This window comes from Anabas testudineus, chromosome 17 (assembly GCF_900324465.2).
Source record: "Anabas testudineus chromosome 17, fAnaTes1.2, whole genome shotgun sequence".
NCBI lineage: Eukaryota > Metazoa > Chordata > Actinopteri > Anabantiformes > Anabantidae > Anabas > Anabas testudineus.
This window is the reverse complement of record NC_046626.1, coordinates 19,863,449-19,889,105: the sequence shown is the minus strand read 5'-3', so window position 1 is coordinate 19,889,105 and position 25,657 is coordinate 19,863,449. Positions and strand designations below refer to the sequence as shown.

The 25,657-nt window shown below is 39.6% G+C and overlaps 1 protein-coding gene across 2 annotated transcripts; it reads left to right on the top strand.

The window, feature by feature from the left end:
* The first annotated feature begins 258 nt into the window (after nucleotides 1-258).
* Nucleotides 259-25,353, top strand: LOC113172012 (solute carrier organic anion transporter family member 5A1-like). Of its 2 annotated transcripts, XM_026374795.1 has the most exons (10): nucleotides 259-362; nucleotides 1,364-2,772; nucleotides 11,325-11,457; nucleotides 12,121-12,338; nucleotides 12,971-13,135; nucleotides 16,403-16,601; nucleotides 17,458-17,617; nucleotides 17,899-18,143; nucleotides 18,620-18,684; nucleotides 19,485-25,353. In XM_026374795.1, exons 2-10 carry the CDS (start codon nucleotides 1,812-1,814, stop codon nucleotides 20,003-20,005), a joined length of 2,667 nt encoding a protein of 888 aa, XP_026230580.1. In that variant the 5' UTR covers nucleotides 259-362; nucleotides 1,364-1,811; the 3' UTR covers nucleotides 20,006-25,353. The 2 variants fall into 2 exon arrangements, with proteins under 2 accessions (XP_026230580.1, XP_026230579.1); XM_026374794.1 differs by lacking the exon at nucleotides 259-362 and having other exon boundaries at nucleotides 1,033-2,772.
* Nucleotides 25,354-25,657: the final 304 nt, after the last annotated feature.

Genomic DNA, 25,657 nt, shown 5'->3' with positions numbered 1-25,657 from the left:
CCTTTATATAATTAGCAACTTACTTGTGAGTAAAACAAGAATATTAATTAAAGATAAAAGTAAAATATATATTTTTTATTATAACAATGAGCAACATCAGTTCAGTTAATCTCACAGTCACAAACTTTAATTTAATTTATCATAAAAACCTTCATCAAAACAAATCAGCCTCAGCCTCTGTTTGCCTCCACACACCCGGCTTTTATTTTGAAGGACTTCCTGTCCGAACTCCCCACAGCTCTGTCAGGTGAGATTCAACAGGAACGGATTTTTCTCATGTTTTATTCGTCTGTCCTCCCACAGAACCTGGTGTAACTCGAATATAAAGGATTAAAGATCGTCTCGTCGCTTCAGAGTGACAGGTTATTGTTGGTGTTTTAATAATCGGCGACCGGTTTAGCTGCTAGCGTTAGCTGTGCGGCTAGCTAGTTCGGAGTAAAATTCGAAATAACGTGAGGGCTCTAAACAGCTAGCATCATTAAAAAACAAACTAAAGTCGAAATATAACACAATATGTGCAGTTCCTCGAGTGTATCTAACATTTTTGTTGTAATAAGAAGTGGTTGTCGGGCGCTAAGTGGACATTCATTAACGTTAATTAAACTGTTAACGGTAATTGAAGTTAGCCGTTACTCTAACGTTATATTATAACATTTCTAATTTATCAGTAAACGGTAACGAGTCGATATATAAGGAATATATCGTTAGTGTTACACGAATCTACATGTAAAACTATTTTAAATGTCTACTTAGCGTAAATCGTTAATGTGGATTCGCATTATGACCATTTGTAGGGCTACAGGTGCAATACACCATACATTTACATGTATGTTTGTTTGTTTGTTAATCATACCGTAAGGACATCAGTGCATTTTAGATTTTTTAACACTTTAATCAAAGTGATTCCACTCAGTCTTCACACAAAATACAGATTAGAAACAAAGCAGCTTAATAAGAACCGAAGCTCTTATTTTGAATTCCTCTTCTGTCGGTTCCGGTGGAGCAGCTGATGAGTTGCTGTTTTCAAAACAGCACTGCAGTGTTTCTGAGCAGCGGGATCATCCGAGCAGACTGTCCCCACTCTCCGCGGACTTCTCGCGTTTCACCCTTGTTTTCCTCGACGGCTCCTCTTTTAAAGTCATTTTTAGTATTTTTCCGCGCATATCTCGAAGGATTTGCACAGATATCTAATGACTAAATGACAGCCTCTCGCCCTTTGGGAGGACAGCTGGTGCGGTGATGACATCGGAGGGGGTTGAAGGGATGCCCTTGACTTGGGGAGGAGGAGTTAGGAGTAGAAGGGGGGTAATATCGTTTAATATACCTAAAGAAGTGACATTGTAACTGTGATCTTCATTGGCAGGGGCGATAGGGATGCGGCGCAGGCTCTGCGAATTCATTTCATCCCTGCCAGCCGCGGAGCAGCAGCGTCTTGCAGAGAGAGGCCATTGAGTGGAAATGTTGTGCATCTGCAGGGAGCCCTGGCCCTAGAGCTCCGCTGGTCGAGCTGTAGAGGCCTGAGTGGTCTCCGGATTACATGGTGGCAGAAGGCAAGTGTGCATGAAAAGATAAACAACGCCAGAGGCTGTTCTGCATGTGCTGCAGATAAGCAGAAGCTGTGAGTCTGCGTTCCGATTGGTCGTCATTGTTGCTTTTTTGGGCCTCTTTGGGTACTGCAGACTCTATTTGTGGGAGTACATGTACCCATCAATAATAGATGTAATGGGCAGCAGCCCCTGAACTGTCGGTGAAGCCTTGGAGCTAGGCTGGTTTATTTTTCTAACCTTTATTAAAACATTTGACTGAACAGAATGGCTGAGCATGAGGAAGTAGAGTTGTCGGAGTCTCTTCAGAAGGAGGATGGATTTTCAAGCGAACCGGAGGAGCCAGGTACAAACTTTAAATCTAAAAGTTTGCCTGTATTAAATGAAGCAGCTCCTCAGGAGGAAACCTTACTAGCAAGTGCAGTGCGAATGTCCATAACAGCAGAAGACAGCGCTGAATTCATACAACTCGCAGCTCAGACTGAGTCTTTCCAGGCAGAGTCCCCAACTAAAACTAACTACCAGCCAAAGCCTGGAAAGTCGGCGCTGAACAGGCCGAGCTCGTACATGGAGAACACAGAGATACGTAGGAGTAAAACCATGGCGAGGAGGAAGCCCCCTGGGTTTTTTACTTCCAGGCTAGCTCAGATTCGTCTGCCCAGTAGGAAATATCTGGGCCTTATTTTACAGGACTCTCGCTGCTTCCTCTTCTGCATGTGCTACCTGACATTCATCCAGTCTCTCATGGTGTCGGGCTACCTCAGCAGCGTCATTACTACCATAGAAAAAAGGTACAGTCTTAGAAGTTCAGAATCAGGCCTCCTTGTCAGCTGTTTCGACATAGGGAGCCTCGTGGTAGTCGTTTTCATCAGCTACTTTGGCGGAAGAGGTCAGAGGCCTCGCTGGCTGGCGGTTGGCGGGGTTTTCATCGCCGTGGGTGCTGCCCTCTTCTCCTTACCTCACTTCATCTCTCCGGCCTACCAGATCCAAGAGGTCAACTCGTCTTCGGCCAACGAAGGCTTATGCATGAACAGCAATTCCAGCAGCAGGGATCGCATTGACATCACATCCTGTCCCAGAGACCAGGAGGGCAATGAGCACAACCTGTACGTGGCGCTGTTCATCATTGCTCAAATCCTGGTGGGCATGGGATCCACACCCATCTATACGCTCGGACCCACCTACCTGGATGACAACGTCAAGAAGGAGAATGCCTCGCTGTATCTAGGTAAGAGTTTGTGGGAATAAGTGAGGACAGGAAGAGCTCAAACACTAACCACCATCAGCAAAATTCAAGCGCTGAAGCTCCTAGTGCCTCTATAGTTAACAATATATTTAATCAGTTAAATCAGCTGGGCAGCCAATTGTTTAAATATAAAAAAGTGTTTGAGTCTCAGTAAGCTTTACTTTTATTTTATGTTCTCTGTAATCTTCAATTCAGATGACATTCATAGCCCCCAGAAAATCTGTTACAGTATAGTCAAAATGACGACACAAACCACCATGTTCATATCTAAAAAAAATACAGCACTGGAGGGCTCCCACCATCACATAGTCTTTCTTAAAGTAATGAAAATCAACATATATATATAATATAAATGGTCTTGCTGAAAATTGTGCTCAATATAGCTATAACTGAAACATGTTTAATATAGTTGTAACTGCTGTACCAGTGATCAGCCATATCTTATTGATAAATTATTATTTAATTAAATTTTTACATTGTTCCACAGGAATTCTCGCCCCAGTTGACTCAAACAAGCTAAAGCCTATTTAAACCAACAAGTGAGATCTGGGTTATGAAAGAGAGTAGGGGAAGCGAAGGGAAGAGGGGAAGTTCTGTGAACTCCCGTTGTTGGGAAGTGGGGATGAAAGTTTCAAAGAGGCTCGGCTCTGGTCCAGCCTCTCTTTGTCTTCTGTCTAAAACAACCAGAGTAGAAGAAACGAGGCTTTGATCAGTGGAGCAGCCAGTTAGTAGTACGATGTCACCTGCAACAAGTCTGGAGAGTGAAATGTGTTTGGACACTTTCCACATAAAGAGTACACAAAATGTGTCAATTTTCAAAATAAGGCAGCCTTTTGGTTTCCAAAGGAAGGAATAGTTGGTGAATAGTTGTTCCTAGCAACTTGTCAGGTGCTGTTGAATATTTGGCTGTAGATCAGTAGAGCAGCCAGTTAATGGTACAGGGTTACCTTCAGGGCTTCTGCAACATTTGGATGTGTGTCAAAAAAAAGGCTGAAAAAAAAACTTAACTAATCACGAGGACGTTTTTCAAAGATTTTTCTTGGCCATGTAACAGTGCATTTCACATTGTCTGACAGTTAGAGGACAAATCAGTTGTATTTTGAATACTCCCCATTCAATAATGATCAGCAATCAATTACCTCTATTCAGCAATGTCTATCAGTCTGCAGCCTACATTATTTGTCTGTGCAGCAGACATCTGTAGTTATCCAAAAATAATTGAAGACACAGCAGCCACACACCACTGAGTGTTATGTTTGTCTATTCCAGTCTACCATCAGGGTTATCTTGAAGTGTGTTACAAACTGGTGGTGTCTTTGTGTGTTTTATAAGGGGAAAGTCTTATAATGCATATGATGGAACTAAATTGAATTATGTAAAAATATTATCTCTCTTGAGTCTCCCAAAGTTAGGAATCATTAAGGTACACTCTTCATTTACCAATATTGTGACCAGAGCGCTCAAAGAAAATTCATAATTTAAGGACATTTATGAACAATGTTTTGGGAAAAAGTAATGTCCAAGATCTTGTGACATTATCTCACTGTTTAAACTAAAAATGTAATTTATTTAGGATAGACTTTTATTAATTCCACAGCAGTGAAATTCAGTTTGCAGCAGCAGAAGGAAACAGAAACAAGCCAAGTTAAAAACAAACAAATTTAAATATATCAATATTAAAGTAACCTTAAGTAACATGTTCATTTGTGTATTACTGCAGTGATATATTGTAAAAGGCTGATGGCAGTCGGGAAAAACGACCTACGGTAGTGCAGATAGTTTTGCTCACACCAGTCCACAAAGTCAGTAATGACCCCTCTGTATCCCTGCCTATTCCCCCTACATACAGTACACAGCTAACGATGGTGGTATGATGGTGTGGTGTGAGAATTTCTGGAGGTGACAGTGGAGGGAGTTGTACTGTTACTATATTATTATGTATAATATAGTGGAACAACTAATAAACTTTGGTGATGTTTTGCTTTTGTGACTACTGAATGAAAATGTTTCCAGTTGGTGGTGAGCAGCAGGACAGAGCAGTGCAGCCAGCAGGAGCAGATTCTTTTGGACTGTAGAAACATGTTGGTGTGGTTGGTTGGTTTAATGGAAAGCGACAGCTTCTCCAGTCACTGTAATGAGGACATGGTCTGTTAAAAATCATCCCAGACCAGTCCAGTATCTTGAAAAGCCCAAACCTTTTATGTTTGTCTTGCTTGCATTTATTCTACAAAGTAAGCAGCTTTTTGTTGGAAAAAGTTGGCTCTTGTATCACAACCTACTCCAATGTACCCATATTATTTTTTCTTGTCAGTTAATTAATTTGAAAAGCAGCTTTGTGCAACGGATGCATTTACACATCTAATAAAATTCTGACTATTAATTTACACGTAAGCCATCTTTCAAATCCTATCTTTGAGCACTGACCCAAAGATTTTTTTTTCTTACGTTTCAAGCACTCAACTTGTTCAAGAGGAAAACTAAAAAAAACATTGTGGTATTTTCAAAATTTCTAGTTTGCAGTCAGCTTAAAATTCTGTCCAGGTGTTAAAATGACACAACATACAAATGTGTGTTTGTATTGTGGACACTCTCCCTTCTCTTTGCAAGAGCTGAGATCTACAGTGTGTCCGATGTTGAATCACCATGAACTCTGCACAAAGGTCTGACTGTTCATAGATAGGCCTCTTATGCTACTTAGCCTACTTAGGTTATTATGTTAGTGGCAGAACATGAGATAAGTGGAGACAAATGTCTTAAGTAAATCTGCAGCCATACTGTGGATTCAGCAGGAATGCCATTTTAAGAGACCACCACTATGTTAATTTAGCCTACTGCTTCATCTCTGCAGACACTTTAAAAACACAGATTGATTGGAGGCTTACGAAAGGGGGAATTTCCTGGCACCAGCCTCCATTAAATGCAAACCTAAATCAATCAGCACCATTTGTCTTGTAATTCCACATAAGATCAAGGGTGTCTTTTGGCCAACAATGAGACAGATATAAACTTTACTGAATCTCAAGTCACCAGCCCAACACTGACACAGACCAGAGGCCAAAATGTTAAGACTGATGATCTTGACACTACGATTAAATTAAAAAAACATTTACTATATATTTGAATGTAGGGAAACTAGTTCTGGCTGAAGTATCTAAAGTCACTAAATAGCTAATACAATTAGAGAAGGTAATGGTAGATTTTTAAATTTAAATAAACATTGTTATTACCACACTGTTTTGTGTCTGTAGTGTATTTGTGCAGTGGACTTGTGCTCTGCAGTCCAATAAACATTTTGGTCCACTTTGGCCCTGCCTTGCGTTAGCCTACATATGAGACCATGCCCAAAGGCATAACATTAGAATAATTCAGAACAATATGGCTTTGTAACCCCAATAGGAGACGCTCTGTTTGGCTCCCATGCAAAGCAGCGAGCTACTCTGCAGCCACTTGAAATTTTAATATGCCAGCTCAGAGATGCAATATGGTCCTTACTGGGTTTAATAGCACATAACATGTAGCTGTTTTTGTGGTTCTGGTTGTGGCTCTGAAAGATAAGACCCATTTAAAAGCTCTGGTTGGTTGTTGTTGATGTTTTTAGCATTAGAACCAAACCCTAAGTAGATCCTCAAGTGCATCTACTGTACATACTGGGCTGGCAAACAGCAGAATACAGTTGTGGACAGATTTCAGACAGTTTCAGCTGTCTCAAGCTTGGATGGTGCCCCCTTCAGACTATATGTTTTTGCCTTTTGTAGAACTCCATAGACGCTCTTTTCAGAATAGTGTAGTTATTAGCCATTGTTTGGTGGTTTTAGCTGTGTTTATAGGGTCATTATCCTGTTGGAGGACCCACAACCTCTGAGTAAGACAGAGATTTCAGATACTGCACAGTCTTTCTCTTTCTACTTAATAGTTTTCATTGTGCCTTTGACTTCACTTTATATGTCTTTGGAAGTTGTCTTTGGCTCTTGTTTACCATACACACTATCTTTCTTTTCGTTCTGTGCCTGGATTTCCTCTTACAGTCACATACAGGGAAGATGGCAACAGTCCCAGGGACCTTAAACTTCTTAATAGTATTTGCAACCATAGTCACAGGGACATCAAGCTGCTTGGAGAAGGTCTTAAAGCCTTTGCTTTTAACAAGTTTGTCTTTAATCGTCTTTCTGACCTCCTCAGACGACTCTCTACTTCTTTTGTACAGTGTGGCGCACACACAGTAATACCAAGCAGCATCACGTTGCCTTATGCACTCATTGTGTTACCAGGTACTTGAATGAGAGCAATTTATAAATAGTTTAATTTTTGATGAGATAAAACCCACAGTCATAAATCTACTTCCTCCACTTGAATAGTATTTTTTTTAATCTCTTCCTTCCAAAATCTCTGGAGAATCCCTTTTAAATACTGAGTGGTTTTAGCAGTTGTGATGGTTAAGCTGTAGATTAAAAGTTGCATTGTTCAGCAGTTGCTATCAGCAGCACGTTGAACACTGACAGACTGAGGATCAGGAAAATAATCTGAAGTCACAAGTGCAGGAAACCTGTTCACAGATTTTATTGAGGCAGAGAGTCTGATGGTGGCACAGACAGCCCGTTGGGAAATTGTAATGAGACTGTGCTGTGTCAGCAGGTTGCCATGACAACAGCATCATGCCATAACATTTCATTATGTGTGGCTCTGTCCCCTTTCTGTGCCATGGTCTGACCTGACCTGGCCCGTCTGTCTCTCTTTCTGCCTGTCTCTCTGTCTCTCTGTCTGCCTATCAAACTGTTCAAACACTACATCACAGCTCACTCAGCATTTACTTGTCATGTGGTGGCAAGAGAAAAAATACTGCTGCAGTTAAGTAGTCTTTAAAAGGCTATACATCACAAATGAACCCATCCATCAACCAGCAAAGATTTTATGAAACCTCACATAAAACTTGGCAGCACTGTTCCTGATTTATGTTAATGTGATTGAAAGCTTACAAGCGTTTTCTTGTTGATCGAGGATTGCATCCTTCTGCAGCTCTTAAAACCTTTAAAAACATTCAGTAATTTTAGATATTTATCAACAGTGTTAGCCAGCAGCAGTGGCTCTTACATAGTTTTCCCTCTGATTTACAGCAGACATCAATCTATTTTATGGCCATGTTGCAGTGCATGGCGCTGGTCCAGCTCATGTAATCAGGCTTGTAGAGAGCCAGACTACAGATGGAACTTTTGTTAGTGATGCAGTAACACCTGAAAGCGCTCTCTGTCTGTACTTTCATCATGTCTGTGATGGTGATGCAACATCCTGGCACCACTAGAGTGTTCATAATCGCTGCAAGGAACCCTGCTGAGGGCATTATGACATATTATTAGTATTATCAAACTCTAATCGGCAGTTAACGACACATTGTGTGAGTAAGTTGCAGAGATAGAAAATGTATTAAAGTAAAAATGGATAATTATCCACCTGCTCACTACAAGGGCTGGGGATGCTTCAAGTGAAAATGACTCACAGCATATTTCTAAACCAGATCTGACCAGATCAGGCTGCTTGGCTGCATATACCTGTTGTATAACTGACATTGGTGAAGGCAGCACAGTGGATACAGATATTCATGGATCAGGATACACTGCATTTACTGTATGTCCTTCAAAACAACCACTATGTCAGATAAGGTTCTGCTATGACTCTGGAAAGAGACATGTCAGATTACAAACAAATTATTGACTGATACACAATTATGGCGATCATTCAAGAATGGATTAGAGAGAGACATCTGGATTCAAAAGTATGTGTCAAACTAATGATGAAAATAATAAATAATAATTGACAAATTTGCCTGTAAAATTACAAAAGTCACATTTTCCACAACTTTAGTAGACATAATCAATTCTGGTAATAGTCCAAACCCTTAAGATAATAATGTATCTTTGTTTTATAACACAATAAAATGCATTTGGCATGTTGGATAGTGACTTGAACATTGAACAACTACTATCACATTCATTTTCCTTCAATGACTAGGTCTGTTAATCAGACCTAATCATTGTTATCAAAGACTTGTCCTGCTTATAGTGTACACTGAAGGGCAGTGTGCGGATGAAAATCAGTTTGCTTTGATACCAAGTTTTCCCCCATCAGCACAAACACTGCTGCCTCAACAGCAGAAGACTCATGTCCACACATCCAGCTATCTGTCTCTTTCTGCTCATCCCTTATTCCTCATGTCTGCCTTTCATGTCTATTTGCCTTTAATTCTTTCATTTTCTTTGTCTCACCTTATTCTTTGCTTTCATTTTTGGTACCTGTAGTTATTCTGCTACCCTGTTTCTCTTGTTTTTTTTACTTTACGTTTATCTTTCATGTGCATCATCAGTTTGTACACAGGAAAAGAAACACTACAAAGAATAAATACAAAAAATCACGATGTGTCATTTCTGAAAGGAAACTTGAACATTCTCTCATCATCTTTCTCAGTCTTTATCTCTTTCAGTTTATTTTTCCTCGTATCTCAGCAGCACCTGGTCACCTGCCTTACAACCAGCAGCCAAGTCACTTTTCATCCCTCTGCTCATTGTCTGTGCCACATTGCATAACAGGCTGCCAGCTGGGGGTTTTCCCTGTTCCGTAGCTAGATATAGGATTATCTGCAATGCTGCTGGTTCCCCTTGGAAAACCCAATCCCTCAATCCCTACACTTTATCATCCCAGACTCTGGCTGTCCCAGCCAGATGATGTAATAGTCAAGTAAAGAGATGAGATGAAGGGTCACAAAATGCACGTCTGTGAAGATGAGTAACTGCAGCACTCACACTGCTGCTGAAATATCTATTTCTGGAATGTCTTCTTCTAATGCGATAGATAAACTACCAATTCTAGTCCCAACTATTGGGGAAGTTGCCTGTCTTGTCCAGGGTTTATGCAAAAATAAAAAATACACCTTCAAGAATCACATTGTATTTATGAAAAAAAGGAGCAAACCATCAAGAGAAAGGAAAAGACGCAAAGTTTCAACAGAAAGCAAAAGCAAAAATAAGTGTTTGCTGAGATGGAGAACTTGCAACATGCAAAACCAGATGGCTTGTGCTCACTTCACTTGCATTGTAGGTGTACAAAAACAGCATATTGATAAAAGTGTGGTGTTTTATTCCAAATAACACTGTCCACAAATAAAGGATTGGATTCTAATTTACGGCCCAACGTCAGCCATGGTACTTGTTGATCAGTAGTTATGTATCATTAGGAAGTTGCTGTTTTAGTTTGAAAAGTACAACATTGGTGAGTAAAACGTACACAGGACATAACTGGAACTGCTACTGATGTGAACTCAGAGCACCCAGTGAGTTCCCAGCAGTTTGATAATGCTCGGTATGGTCCGGTGCCTGGCCCAGCTTAGTTTTTAAGTTAGGCCACCTGATTTTTGTGTTCTCTTTCAACCCCAGCCAAGGAATTTAGGATATTAAATCCCTCTAATTGGAGAAATCTAATTCTCAGCCTAAAGTAGGCCTCTTTTTGAGCGGTCATATGATCTGCACGCAAGACCCATACACATGGCCTTTTGTACCCCACTTTTAAAGCTAGATTAGTTTTGATTTAAAGTGTTATATAAGGGTTAAAGTTAGTCATTGAGTTTGGATAATTGAATGAATTTGACACAGAAATTGATATACTGCAGTTCTTCTCAGACAAATGTTGCTTAAATGACGTACATAAGACCAGAGACAACCCAGGGACAGGACAATACAAAATCTGATTTATAGAAGTGAAATTGTCAGTTGTCTGAAACTGTATGTTTAGGCTAAAACAGCCTCTCTGATAGGAAACCAGCTGGTAATTTAAATCCAATTAGGTGACTGGTAAAATAGCAGAAGTGGACTTTGGAGGGAGCATGCCAAAATGCATTAAAGCAGTGATTGCAATTCGGGGTTATTGAATCAAATACTGATTTCTGAATGTTGTTCAGTCAAAACATTATCATCAATGTGATTATATGTGAATAGATTTTAGAGTGAGTTTTCTTTGTATTATTCAAATTCTGCAAACATTGTGTCATCTTCATTATTTTGAGGGGTTGTCATTTCCTCTAAATGTATGTTCTAAGTAACAATGGGTTTTATTCGAAATTTCTGAGAATTATTGTCAGCGGTTCACAAAAAATAAAACAAAGCTGTTCATTTCATCAAACCTGAGAAACAGACTATTTTGCAGTGGTTAATTATTTCTTTCCAGAGCTGTATAAGATACATTAAACATTAAATCAAATTGTGATGTAAAACAGATTTGCTCTTTTTAGAAACAACTTTTTCTTCACATATTTCTTCTTTTTCGTCAAATCATCTGTTTTCTTTTGTTTGTTGCCTGTGTGGTGGCTTGAGGAGACAAAACCATAGTTAAAAGAGGAGTAAATATTCATAACATGGACACAAACAAGGCTGGATGATAATGTTGCTCCATCTGCTGGATGTGCCCCTACTGACCAGAGAATTAATATTATAGCTGTAAAGTTCATGTTCTATTTTTCTCTATTAGTTATTCTCTATGTTTCCCCTTTTCAGCCATCATGTATGTGATGGGAGCACTGGGTCCAGCAGCTGGATATCTGTTGGGAGGAGTCCTCATCGGTTTTTACGTGGACCCCAAGACTGTTGTCAACATTGACCAGAGTGACCCTCGCTTCATCGGCAACTGGTGAGACCAATATGCTGCTTTTTATTGATGGAGAGTGTGTTTGTGTTCAGCATGTATGTTTATATACAGTATATATGTATGTGTATGTATATATATGTATTGAATTGACTGGTACATTTTTGAGTATTATGTTACTGTGATATAGCATGTTCAACAATTACCACATTAACTATCTACCAAATTAAAAAACTGTATGTGCATGAAACTTCACACATTGAGAATCTTTCAAAACACACCATCACTTTATATAAATAAGCATGTCTTTAGGTCACGTTTCTGGGCATATCTCATATCTATCTGTATTCTGCTGGCGTGCATGAGATGCAGTTAGTCATCTATTTACAGCTCTCAGTGATGCCATCCTCTAGCTGACAGCATAACCAGTGACTCAGTAGCAAACAGCCACAACCTTCCTACATGAATAGGTGATGATAACAGGAATAGGATGGATGAGTGTACCGGTAACTTGCACAAGCCCACGTTTTATATATTTCTCTATGTGCACACTAATGAGACACACAGATACAAAGAGGTTAGACTCACTCTTTATAGCATGGATCAGGGAGTAACGTGACTTTTCTTTAAATGACTTGACTTCACCTCTTTCGAAGAAAACCTACTTTCTTGTATTTCAAATATTTCAATCCTTCCTTGCCTGTGTAGGTGGAGTGGCTTCCTGCTGTGCGCTGTGGCCATGTTGCTGGTCATCTTCCCCATGTTCACCTTCCCCAAGAAGCTACCACCCCGACACAAGAAGAAGAAGAGGAGGAAAAAGCTGAGCCTAGATGACCTGTCCAGTGATGACGACGTCCTCAAGGAGAAGAGCAACAACAAGAGCCAGACGGTCACCTCGTCAATGGGTTTTGGGAAGGACATTAAAGGTACCAGACGGGGTTACTGTGAAATACTGTGACATGTAATTGTAAGCTGCTGGTCTTACTGCCAACTAAGAATGAGTGAGAGAGTGTTTCTTTGATGAGGTCAACACAGAATAAAAAATGAAAATGATCCACAAATGACCTAGTTATGACTTCTCAGTTTCCAGACAGTGCATTAAAGACTGATAGTTCAGTCCAGAATGTCAGCAGAACAGAGAGGATTGAATTCTTTCAGACAGCAGAGATTACTGTTATAACATGGAAAGAGTGGCTTCTTTCTCAAGGAGAAGATGGGGACATTTCATTGTTATTGATTTAGTCCTAGAAGGACTTTCAACAGCTCTGTGATGCACTGCCCTGATTAATTTCTAGTAAAGTACATAACAGTGTGATAAATGAGTCACCTGCATAGCTTAAACAAAGTTACAGAAATATTAGATATAAATCCTCCCCACTAATGTCACAGTATTGTTAACTGTAATACACTGTAGGAATTCTCAAAATGTAAAGAAAGATCATATTGGAATTGTGATTATATCTAATATTTGTATATTTTAAAAGTTAAAATTAGGGAATTAAGGAAAACAGAAGCAAGCATACAGACAAAATGAAAACTTTCTTTTCCCCTTTTCCAGACTTACCTAAAGCTGCAGTGAGGATTCTTAGCAACGTGACCTTCTTGTTCGTCAGTCTGTCCTACACGGCAGAGAGCGCCATTGTCACAGCTTTCATCACCTTTATTCCCAAGTTCATCGAGTCGCAGTTTGGCATCCCAGCCTCCAGCGCCAGCATCTACACTGGTGAGCTCAGTTACACACCTCACTGTACCAAAGCATCTCTACTAATTCTACTAATTTCTACTGTTGTGATTGTGATCATCATAACTGCTCTCCTCCTCTCTGCAACAGCACAGACAAAAGGCAGGCAGGCCATAATTTTCATAACACCCAGAAATTAATTTCTGCCACTTCTGCTGTGCTCTGCTGGTTTTATCATAGAACAGAGCTGGAGAGGCCCAGAGCTGCAAGCCAACACACATTAATAATAATGGAAATCTGGTCTTCAAATGAAGCATGCACCTGACACACTGCTAGGACACTGAGTGCATTACACACAGACACACACCCATATCCTGTATACACTTACAGTCACATGCTAAATGCATACTTTAACTGTTATTTATGTATACATTAACTGCTCACACACATAATGTCCTAACGGCATGCATGTTACATATAAAATGTTTTAGAGATCATTATAAGCACATGGATAAATGTGCCAGAAGGTGGGTGAGCACTAGTCTGTAAAGCTATGTTTTGACCATCATATTCCCTCTACAGTGAGTATCAGGCCATAAATCTGCTGAGCCCAGTGACATGCGTCATTCTGTAGCTTGAACCTACTCTACCTTTAACCTGACCCAGCTTGTTTGTAAATATGAGGCCTTGAGCCTAGGATTGTGTATTGTATCTGCTTAGGTAACTTGCCCTTCTGTTTCATCTAAATGTCATTGTTTAATTGTCTGTCCTCCTTATTTCTCCTTATTGCCAGTTAATTCCCCGTTTTGTATAAAATAAACATCAATAAAGCTACAATAAAGTTTCAGTTCGGATCAGCTGAGAAATGTGACTGTAAATCAAGTTCTGCACCTATTTGTGAAGTTTATGAACAGATTAATTAAATTACTAGTATTTAGTGGCAGCTGTGTCAGGTGTAGTAGCAGCAGAGAGGAGCTGGACAATGAGGGTGCAGGAGCAGAACAGAGACCTGAGGGAATCAGAGCCAAGCAATTAGCTATTAGGGATATAACAACTGTGAAACAGAGACCAAATCCACAACACAAAATGCCCATGGTGTGACTCTGGAGTCTCGTGTACATTTAGTTCAAAATGCCAAAAACAAATTCTCTTCGTGAAGCTGCAAAATCGACACAATATCCTGAAAATCTGATACTTTCATGATAACAGGACCTTTTTTGGCCCATGCACGCAGGCGTCAGCTTAAGAAATTCTCACAGTGTCTTTGTAGAGGGTGTAGTGTGATCTGCCTGTTATCTGCAGATCTGGGGTCAGTGCAGAGCATAGGTCGTCATCATTACAGGGGAAACACTGCTCTCAGTTGTTCAAATACCAACATCAAACTAAAGTAAATTGTGCATGAGCGTGAGATGGCAGACTGATCTATACAGTCATCTGACTACAGTGATATTATTAATACAGAGCTGATTAATACAGTGCTGAAAACAATGGTGGCCATTCAGTCCTGGTGGTTTCTCCTAAGTAGTCAAATGTAGGACGACAGCAAATCTGGTGGAGCCCAAAAAGTATTATTGTCATAGACTGTTATGAATAAAGAGATGTGTGTGACAATGTTGACAGGACGCCCCAAACTGCAAACTGGCTATTGTTCGTGTACTGTGCGTCCACAGGTGCCATGAGTCACCTGAGCTTTCCACACAAAAGCCTTTTTATTATTGTGTTTAAACATTGACCAAACAAATTGTGTCTTCTATTAGATAGCACATAGACACATTAGTCTTTCTTGAATTAGAAGAATATCCATCTTGGAAGACATCAGAAATGTTTTAGTGTTACATAACTGTCTGCTGTAGGTGGAGTGGGCTGTGAAGCCTCTGATTAAAACTGCCAGTCATGTTTTCATATTATTCTAACATCTAGTGAGTCAAATCAAATGATCCCTTGGAAACCTGCTCATGGACTTGTGAAGGTCTCTGTGGAGTGTGAGTTTGGTTTGGCAGCTGAGTGGGTAGAGCAAGGCAGAACCACGCACATGCAAAGATTTGTCATTCTAGTCCCTGAGCAGATTAAGTATGATAACCTGTTTGAAATCACTCTGTGTCTTTGTTTTGTCCTGGACTATAGCATGAAGCAATAACAGGAGGCTTTGTTTGGAGTCCATGTGCATAATTTTCAGTCTAATGATGCATCTGTCTCTTCAAGGTTTAATGTGTTTTACTGCTCATCTCTGTCAGTCCTTAAAGGCAGATATGTTTGTGTCCATTTTATTTAGGCACTTTTTTATTTATGCTATGCATTATTTTTTCTTACACATGAGCGAGAAATCTCAAGCACAGACAAAGGTTTTATGTAGTTGGAGCCATTCTGTACTAAAAATATCTCTGAGGTCTCACAGAACAGCTCTTCTGCCTGGTGTTTTTCCTTAAGCTCAAACTGCATTGTTAATTGGAGAGAATGCTGCTTCGCGCAGGATAGAAAGCTGCAGGACATGTTATTATCTAAGATTTACTGAAAAGGCAGTAACTCTACCTGGGTTAGAAATTCACTTCCTTCGGGGCCACCCACACTAAAGATATGTGCTGTCATGGTAATGCAAAGCTGCCCGGAGGCAGCTGTTCTTGTGATTGCTGCTGTTTCTTTAGGATTTGTCACGTCATTAAGAAAAACAAGAATGAAGGCTGCAAAACCAAAGTTATGCAATTGAATCCAATTTGTAAAAGTAGAATTTAAAGTAAATTATGACTTCCTACATAAGATACATCTTCTTTTTCTATCTTGTAGGTTTGTGCTGCTTTGTCAAGACAACAAAGTTTTACTTTAGACATTTAAATACAGAATGCACAATTTAAAAGAAAAACTATATTGTGATAGAAATTGAAAGACATACATTTTATATTTAAAGCTGCATTCATGGATTTCGGGTCACTAGAGGTCAGAAAAGTGACAAAAACTAGTTGATTGAAACAAAACCATAAAAGCAAACACTAGCATATGTTTAGCATAGTTTATATGTCCACTGGATAAATATAAGTCCACTATTCACTCTACTGTTACCTCCGGCTTGGTCTGTTTAAAACTGTTTAATGAAGCTACAGAGGAAAGTTTTGTCAGCGTAAAGATTCATGGAGTTTTTAAGCTTAAACTTAACAGTTTAAGTCACATCGTCACTGAAATACATTTGTTCATATTTTTACCAGCCTGGACACCAGATAAGATCAACTGTTAGACCCCCTGTGTAATGCTTTGGATTAAACCACATATTAGTTAACCCAGTAGTTTTTCAAATTTGTGCCTTTCCTTTCCCCCCAGGTGTGATTATTGTGCCCAGCGCTGGTGTGGGTATCGTCCTGGGAGGCTACATCATTAAAAAGCTGAAGCTAGGAGCCCGCGAGTCAGCCAAGCTGGCCATGATCTGCAGTGGAGTCTCCCTGCTCTGCTTCTCTACACTGTTCATTGTGGGCTGTGAGAGCATCAACCTCGGAGGAATCAACATCCCATACACCACTGGGTGAGAAGCCTTGAAGGGGGAAAACTGAATGAGTTGAATTTGGGGAAGCGGTGTGTTGTCATATATTACTGCTGGCGAGAAAGAACAATGTCACTGCAATTTTAGGGCTGTATGTTTTGTGTCTAATTTGAATTGAAAATGTACTGCTTCAAGTGCTTTAAGTGCTCTAAGTGCAGGTGATTATGGAGGACAGGTAGATGGCCAAACACATTTAAAAGATGAAGAAGAGCAGAGAGAACACACACAAGTAAAAGTTAAGTGGACAGAGTGTAAAGGAAGATTAAAAAAACACATCCAATAGATAGAGGTCAAATGGAGAAAGAGAAAAGACTTTAGTGACACTGTAAGCTCCTCAACAGCATCTCAAGAGCCATTTTCAACCTGCAATGTCAAATACAACAGAGGCGTTGGTTTGTTTTCCTTATCTTCAGTTCTGTTTTATAAGTCTCCTTTTGTTGTCTTTGTCTCTCTGCTTGTTCGACTCTTTTCTTCATCATCTTTGTCTTTTCATCCTAATGTTCTTACTGTCCTCCTTTCATCCTGTTTTGCTCTTCATCTCCCATCTCGTCATTTTAGTTTCTTCCTTGTCTCTTCTTCTTCTCCATTTTGCTTCTACATGACTTTTTCTCTCCTTTGCTTGTGTCGGTCATTCAGATTTTTTTTTGTCCCTGCTTATTTCTTTCTTCTTACAAATCAATATCAAATAAAAATAAATAATTATAATGTTATTAAATAATAATAAAAAACTAAACTAAACAACATTTATTTCAGACGGACTTGTAATTTTAGAATTAGAAGTTTTAAAATGTAAAACCTAAAAAACTGCTGTGTATCTCTTCGTGTCTTCTCTCTCCAGACCCACTCTCACCATGACCCAGAGGAACCTAACTGGAGGCTGTAATGTGAACTGTGGCTGTAAAATCCATGAGTACGCCCCAGTTTGCGGTTCTGATGGCATCACATACTTTAACCCCTGCTTGGCTGGCTGCAGCAGCGTGGTCAATGATAGCAATGGGGTAAGAGCCAGGCAGAATGGATAACCAGAACAAGCTAACGCAGTTGTTCATCGGTGACTTTAGTGTCAACTCTCTTCTTAAAGAATCTTTTACACATTTTGTGTTTCTATGTGAGTCAAACATTGAAGATTTTATCACAAGATGTATCACTCAGTTCTTCTAAAATGTTGACTAAAGGCTAACAGTCTTCTTCATGATTGTTTCAATTGTTTACAGTTGTTACTCTAATTCCAATTAAAACAGACAATCAAAATCCATTTATTTCCCTGTCTGTCCTCCAGATTCGGAACTACTCAGACTGCGCCTGCGTCCAGAGCCGGCAGGTCATCACACCGTCGTCCAGTGGTCAGGGCAGCAACCAGCTGCAGCTCGTCATAGTCAAGACCTACCTGAACGAGAACGGCTACGCTGTGTCAGGGAAGTGTGACCGCACCTGCAGTACCCTCATCCCCTTCCTCATCTTCCTCTTCATCGTCACTCTCATCACAGCCTGCGCCCAGCCCTCCGCCATCATTGTCACCCTCAGGTGAGGTCTTATAAAATACAATTTGTGTTACTGACTGAAGTCATATTCTGGGATAATATGGGATAAGAAAGTAGACCAAGAAACTCTGGAACTAATATATGATAGGTGTATTATATTAATCAGCAATAGTCACTAAATTATTGTTTAGCTGCAAATTCTTGTTTAAAAAATGATGAATTTAGGAATTCTGAATTTAGCACAAACATTTCTTTACTCTTAATGAGCTAAACTCCATTATCTCCCAAAACTAATTTATAACTGTGCTTCTTAAAACGAAAAAGATGAGCATGACACAAATGGACTGAGTGGACACTTATCTCCTAAAATTTAAATTCTTGAATTTAAACCATAATTCTTTGGATCATGTAGCAGATTTTTTTTTACATCTGTCTGTTCATACTAACTGTAACTGGTTCACTTCATAGTCTATCTTGTTTCTCAGTCTCTGTCTTTCTTTGTGCTGCTGTGTGTTGCAGGTCTGTAGCGGAGCAGGAGAGGCCGTTTGCTCTGGGAATGCAGTTTGTACTCCTCAGGACTCTTGGTGAGTAGAAAAACTACTCCCTCATATTTATTTGGGGGCATGAGAAACGTCTAAAAGAGTAGAATATCAAAGGTCTTATTTCAGGGGGATTGCTCTTATAAAATTCTTTATCAGGGCAGAGGAGAATACGAGCGTCAGCTTGATGCACTGATTGTAAATGCACTGCACTGCACATTCACAGTTGCTGACCAATGGGCTGATTTAGCTTTGGGGAAAGAGATGTTGTCTGTTTAATGCCTCAACATCACTGTTCTACTGAGTAAGGACTAAGGAGGTAAATTGGATTTGATAAATGGGACTGTCAGAAAGCTGCTGTCAGTATGAATTAGAAAACACAGAGACTGTTGGGTGTGGAGTTCCTCTACTGCTCGTCAACTTGCGGAACAAGTCGAAGAGCTGTTGGCTTTGTCCATAAGCTTTAGGGACATTTAATTGCTAAATCACTAGCGTAAAATAAGCATTGTTCCATCTCAATTTTTAGTTTTTCGATGTCATTTCTATGCTCATAATTTTTCTTTTTTCTTCCTTTCTCCCTTTCTTCTCTCTCGCCCTGTAACCCCTTTTCTGTATTTTTACAATGTTCTTGTCTTTTCTCTGCCTGGCTCTTAACTCAACTCTTAACTCGTGTCTTTCTTCACTCATCAATTCCCTCTCTTGAATATCCATCCCCCTTTTTATTGCCACTTTCTCTTTTTCCTTAATGTTGATGTCATGTACAACTTCTCTTTTCTCTCCTCCTTTTCTTATGTCTTCTCCCATCTCTCTTCCTCTTCTCATCTTTACTCCTTTTCTCTATTCAGCCTACATCCCCACACCCATTTACTTTGGTGCTGTCATAGACACCACCTGCATGTTATGGCAGCAGGACTGCGGAGTCCACGGCTCCTGCTGGGAGTATGACGTCACATCTCTGCGCTTTGTTTACTTCGGCCTTGCTGCCAGTCTCAAGTTCCTCGGTTTCCTCTTCATCTTCCTCACCTGGTACTCCATTAAGTACAAGGAGGAGCGGGTGGAGCGCTGGCTAAAGCGCCACCTGTCACCCGTCGACACTGTGGGAAGTCTCGTCTGCCACCCAGGCGGCCACAAGGGCCACGCACGCACTCGGTCCTGCCCCGTTAACATCCCACGAAGCGACCCTAACGGGATGCCAGTTAGTGGCCCGCCACGCGCCGGCACCCTCAACAGAGGCGTCAGCACCCAGAGCTGCCCTGGCAATGAGCTAAAAGCAATAACTGTTCCCCCTGTGGCTGCGACGCCAACTGCTGCGGCACCCACCTCTGCATCAGCCCGATCACTGGAACAGGTTTCAGTCCGAGTCTGATTTCAGAGCGGAGATGGATTAACGAGGCAGGTCTCAGTTAGACGTTATTCTGACATCCAGTCCGCTGGATTTTAGCTGCTGTCTAAAGCACTAATCATTGTGTGGAATTCCTGCTCTCATCCCAAAACTGTTTTTGTCTATTAAAACACTGGAGGTCCTGTTTTATTCTGCATCTCCACACGAGTTGTTGAATGATGGAAAAATGTACAATTATAGGGTCCAACCAGCCTAGAGACGCTCCTTTCACTGGAAAAATCTGCTTGGTTGGTGAAAATGTTGAAAGGGGCTGGGTGCTTTCTTTGTGGTCCACCAGCCGTTACAGCAAGAAAACAAAGGATCCTCGCTTTGTATGGAAGAGAGTTCATCACTCATAAACCCCACCTGCTCCACCCCCTCCTCGGCAATATGTGCCTTCTGTCACAATGGTCCTCACGTGTATAGTTCACGGACAAATACGGTAAAACTGGACATCCCTCAGACTGTGGTCACCTGAACAGATACCTCAGCTTTGCCGATTCTCTCACTTTCCCTTCACGTCACGTTTGTGTGCTTCTTCTATTCATTTATGTTTTTTATTTTTCCACCCTTATGAGAGCAAATTCTGTTATGTGGGAACTGCAAATCAGCACTCTCACTGTTCCACAAAAAAAAAACTATAAAAACTATGGCAATGTGATACACTACAAGTGTTAAGAACTAGAAACCAATGGCATGGTGCTATGTGGAAAACAATGTTTAGCGTCCATTTTCTTGTTCTTTTACTTGTTTTTAGGGTTAAAAACATTTGAAAAGAACCCAACTGGACAACAGGTCACTGGGCTAAGCAGCTTGGCTCACACAAAAAGCATTCCTGTTCGATGCAAGGCCTTTTGTTGCTCCCCTAACACAATGACACGCAGTATTACCGCTGGAAGTCAGATTGTGTGGTTTTTGCCAGCTCTATACAATGCATCCATACATCTGAGCCATTTCCCCCTGACTGGCACCCCGATAAGTGGTTTAACCTGAAAAGAACAGGATTGGCATTTTTCTCCTGACCACATTCCTGGCTGGACAAGTCACCAGGGATCCTTCACACGACTGGAAGAAGAATGAAGAAAAACAATGCTCGGAGGAGTTTGGGGGATTTTGGGACAGGCAATGCGCTCTGGCATTCTTGACTGACTGTATTTTGGGCTGCTTAGCAAGCTCAATGAGAGATCCATCATCACCGCAACATTTGTACTGAACACGTAGGAAGGACAAGTAGTTGACCATCATGTAGAGGTCATAGTTTAGTCATCTGTTGTTCGTCAGCTGCATTTCGTCAGTTTGTCCGTGAATTTCAGATTCTAGATAGAAAGTTAGTTTAGTGCCCGGTGTCATGGCTAATTGTTGAACCATAGTCCTGATGATTTATAGGTCATGATCTTGCCTGAAAGAATACAATCCACAGTTTTCTTTGTCTCATGCTGGACAATAGTTAGCATATATGCATTTGAAGTGGAATGACAGTGACTGATCACAGTCGAGCTGCAGCTAATGATAGTCTTCTATTAATCTACAGGTTATTCTTTAAAACTAAACAATGAATTCTTGATCTAAAAAAAATTCTCAGAGCCCCAAGGTGAAATTCAGCAAATTCTTCCATTTTAGTTTTAACATGAATCTAAAGAATCTTTGTTTTTTCTTGATAATTGAGTTAAATATTTAATCACTTTAATTACAAATAATATTGTCTGTTATATTTCTGTCAGTTGACTAATTGATAATCTTAACAGCACTAGGTTGTCTCCAGATACGTTATTCGACATTTAAGGCCTAGAGATTTAAATAGTATTTGTGCAGAATATTTTTTGCCGCAGTCGTTTCACCGAGCCAGGACTTCACTGTAAAAAAAAAAAAAAAAAAGAAAATTCAGAATCTTATGAAGTAATTTTTGATTGTTATTGTGTTTCTCACTTTTGTTTTCTTAGAATATGTGAAAAGGCTTCTGCCAGCGCAGAAAGATGAACTTCAGCTTCACTTCACTTCACTTTTAGCATCTAATGAACTGACATCACTGGATTTCTTTTCACATATTTTAAGAAAATGAGACTTTTGGGACTCAGTAACAAACAAAAAGAAGTTAATTAGATGTTTCTTTTAGCAGTGGAGAAAAACATCACATTGGACCCAAAACCAAAATCAAAGAGAGGAAAAAATTTTTTAACGGGGACAAGTGGTGCTTTTTCTTTTTCAGTGGTGGAGCAATTGAACCTTGTTTAAATCTTTATATAAAATAAATTAGTGTGTAAAACGTTTGGCATTTAGCAGCGTATGGAAGCAAAGTAATGCTGTAATTATATGAATCTGAGCAGCTGAATATGTTAAGAATGAGACTGATATTCTACAACATTTACACAACTGTAATATTTTACTATTTTCATTAAGGTAGTATGAATTCCATTTTTATTTCACATTGTCCTATTTAGGAAGCTTGATGTTATTTTTCAAGTTCACAAAGGCACATATGACATATCCAAATTTCACTAGTCGTATTTGAGGATCTAAAATCCTTAAAGAGACCTGAAATGTGGCTTTTCTTGATCTTTTAAATTAACTTTTGAATATTCATAAAACACACATACTCCTTTTCCAAGTTTCAGTTCTTAACATTAAATATTTTCTACTTTTTACCTAATTTGTTACTCAAATCAAATCATTACAGCAACAGTTTGCTTTCACTGGGGTCACGGGGAAACATTTGATCTCGAGAACATTTGAAATGGTTAAATCATTTCTGCGCTGCAGTAACAGTATGCATTTTTCAATAAGCAGTGTTTTTAAGGCAGTGTTACCACTTATATTCTGCTAACTCATGACTGAGTGAATCTGTGATATGCTGTGGTTATTCCTCTTTACTGGTGAGTCCCCCAATTTCTGCTGTTGATTTTATTTTCTTATTTTCTGCTCGCTCCCAATTATCAGACCTTGATGAAAACACTGTGTCGGGCCTGCTGCCTTTGGAGGTTCAGTGTTTGTATATACACAGAAATGCAGTAGTCATGGGCTGGTGGGTTAGTTACTGTGTTCTCAGGACACCAGTGTGGTAGATGAGGAACAGCATGTAGAGACAGCAAGGCATTAATTCATGATAGCAGTATTTTTACATCCAACGATTATTTTCATCATCCGATAATCTGATAAATACACTCTGGTTGTTTTTACATTTGAGATGTTGGAAGCATTGAATTTTTGGCAGTTAACCAAATTAACCACTTCAGCTTCTGCAGATCATTTCTTAACACTTCTGAGGACTTTCAAAACTTCAGTCAGTATTTTCATTCCCAGTGGCCAATTTATAATCTACGGTTAATAAAATGTTTTTTAATTTTTAGAATATGTGACCTCAGTATTTCTAAAATAGAGCTCCTCTTAAAATGTAGGGCCAAGCTAAAGCTGCTTAAACTAAGATATGTAGTGAATATCAAGAAAAGAAACTTTTTTTTTTCTTTTTTTATATTTGTAAAAATATTTTTTCCATCACACATTATGTTGTTTCTGTCTTTGTTGAAACCTGTAGCTCACATCTGTTCAGAAACATCTCAAATGTAAAAACGACTACAACATGAGAAACACTAACTGGGGCTGATATTTATAACGCATTTCGAAGCTCTTAGTGATAAAAATACAGAAAAATGTCAATTTTGGTGCTTGATGATGATCTACAAATACAGACAGTGATAAACGGGACAGAATATGATGATGATGATGATGATGATGATGATATACAACAGCGAAGAAAAGTCCAAAACCAGTTTTCCATAAATGAAATGAGTGAATGTAGTCAGTGATTGTTTTCCGGCTGCCGGCGCGTGGATTCAGTTCTCAACAACTATAGAAACACTAGAGTAGAAACACAGAACACAACATTACATTTTTCATGTAAAGCAAGAACCACAACTAACTCCCGTGTTGATCCATTTAGTGTTAGTGAAGCACCGAGATACTCGCCCACCTCCGTTCTGTTCCTGTATTTACATTTCACATTGAAACTGCTGTTTCAGTCTGTGACGCTCCGTCTGCTGGTGTCGCCGTTTCAAACCACAAACGACCCCGAGAGGATGAAATGTTGAGTCCATCTTTCTGACTTATAGCTTCTTTGGAATATACTTTTTTTTATATAGAGCGACTAAAATCTGATGCAGTTTTATGAGTTAACTTTTCTTAAATTTGACTCTAAAGATTGTTTTGTGATGGACCTAGTTTCATGGTGTTTAGGTTTAGGATCATTTTCTTATTGTCAACAGTCCCAAACTCTTTAAACAGGTGGATATGGTGCTTTTGTTGGGGACTAGTTTAGTTTAGATTAATCCACATTTGATGCTCACGATGGTGTATGTGGGATTCACTCAAATAATAGTCTAGTGGGTGTGTTTTAAGCAACAATGGAGCTCTGTGTCACGGAGAAATAAGATTTATCAGCCTTTAGATACACACTATACTTATGTTTGTTATACAGCACTTTTAGGGTTTGTTGACAATAAGAAAAATATAGACTGATTCAGTTTGATCTGCAGTTTGGCCTCATGTGAGGATGTGAGGACTGGTAAAATGTGGCTAACAAAAAGCTTGGCTCAGCATCATCTCTGTTGAAGTCTGCACGTCTAAAATCCTCACCTCGTCCTCGCTGTGTCCGAACACAACCTGAGTGATGTGCTGACACTCAGTGCCAGCTGGGCCAGTTCATGTTACTTCCTGGGTCCCAATAGATGCAATAGAAGTAAAACCCTACAGCCAAGAAAAATCTTTAGCACAAAACTAAAACATGTATTTCTGTTTGTGAGCAGATAAAGCAAATACGCTACAAGTCAATTATTGAGCTTTAAAACTGAATGAAAACAAGGAAAATGACCAAAACTACAGTTTTTGAGATTCAAACAGGTTTTTCTCAGTATTTCATCCTCATGTTGCTGGTTTTTTCTGAACCCACCATCGTGTCTGTCGGTTTACCTGCCGACACCAGCTCCACAATTTTACTGTGTCACTAGTTTTTATCCTCTTCACTCCTTTCGCTCCTCTTTAGGACAGAAGGAGTCATTTACCTCCATGTGGTGTTTTATGTAGTAATGTAGTATCATTTCCAGACTGTGACTCTAGACGGAGACTGATTCTGGATCTGAATGAGCTCCTTCGGACAGATTTAGGTTAGGCTTCTTCTTTTTTTTATCAGTATTGTATTTATTTCAAAGGAACAGTGTTTTGTTTTTGACTGATGAAAGGCTGCACTGAACTGAGGCAAAATGTAGATTTGTGGACACACTGTTTACAGACGCCTTGGATACTTGACTTCTGTCAATAAAAATGTGAAAAATAATAAAATAGTATTACAGAAACTCCTGGTTTGTGGATTTACTGTGTCTTAGAGCAGCTGTAAAGTCAGCAGCATTTTTACTTCACGATCCTTAAAAGTGATATGTTAAGGTAAATAAAGCTGGAAAGAACATTACTGGAAACTTCTGCTGAAACTTTGAACTAAATGTCCAGTTTTGATTCATCCTGCATTTTCATGTAAAACCTTTTTTTAAATTCAAATGCTGCTCTTTCAAACTTTGTCTTTGAATTCTAAATTATTTCTCAGCATCAGTTTTAAATACTGTGTCTTCCATGTATTTTGTAATTTATTCTAAT

What these genes read in the sequence shown, in the direction of transcription:
- LOC113172012 (XM_026374795.1), top strand. Translation starts at nt 1,812, where the DNA reads ATGGCTGAGCATGAGGAAGTAGAGTTGTCGGAGTCTCTTCAGAAGGAG. An exon ending in TTTTGGGAAGGACATTAAAG is followed by an intron (nt 12,339 to 12,970) that starts GTACCAGACGGG and finishes CCCCTTTTCCAG; the next exon opens with ACTTACCTAAAGCTGCAGTG. An exon ending in TGGTCAATGATAGCAATGGG is followed by an intron (nt 17,618 to 17,898) that starts GTAAGAGCCAGG and finishes TCTGTCCTCCAG; the next exon opens with ATTCGGAACTACTCAGACTG.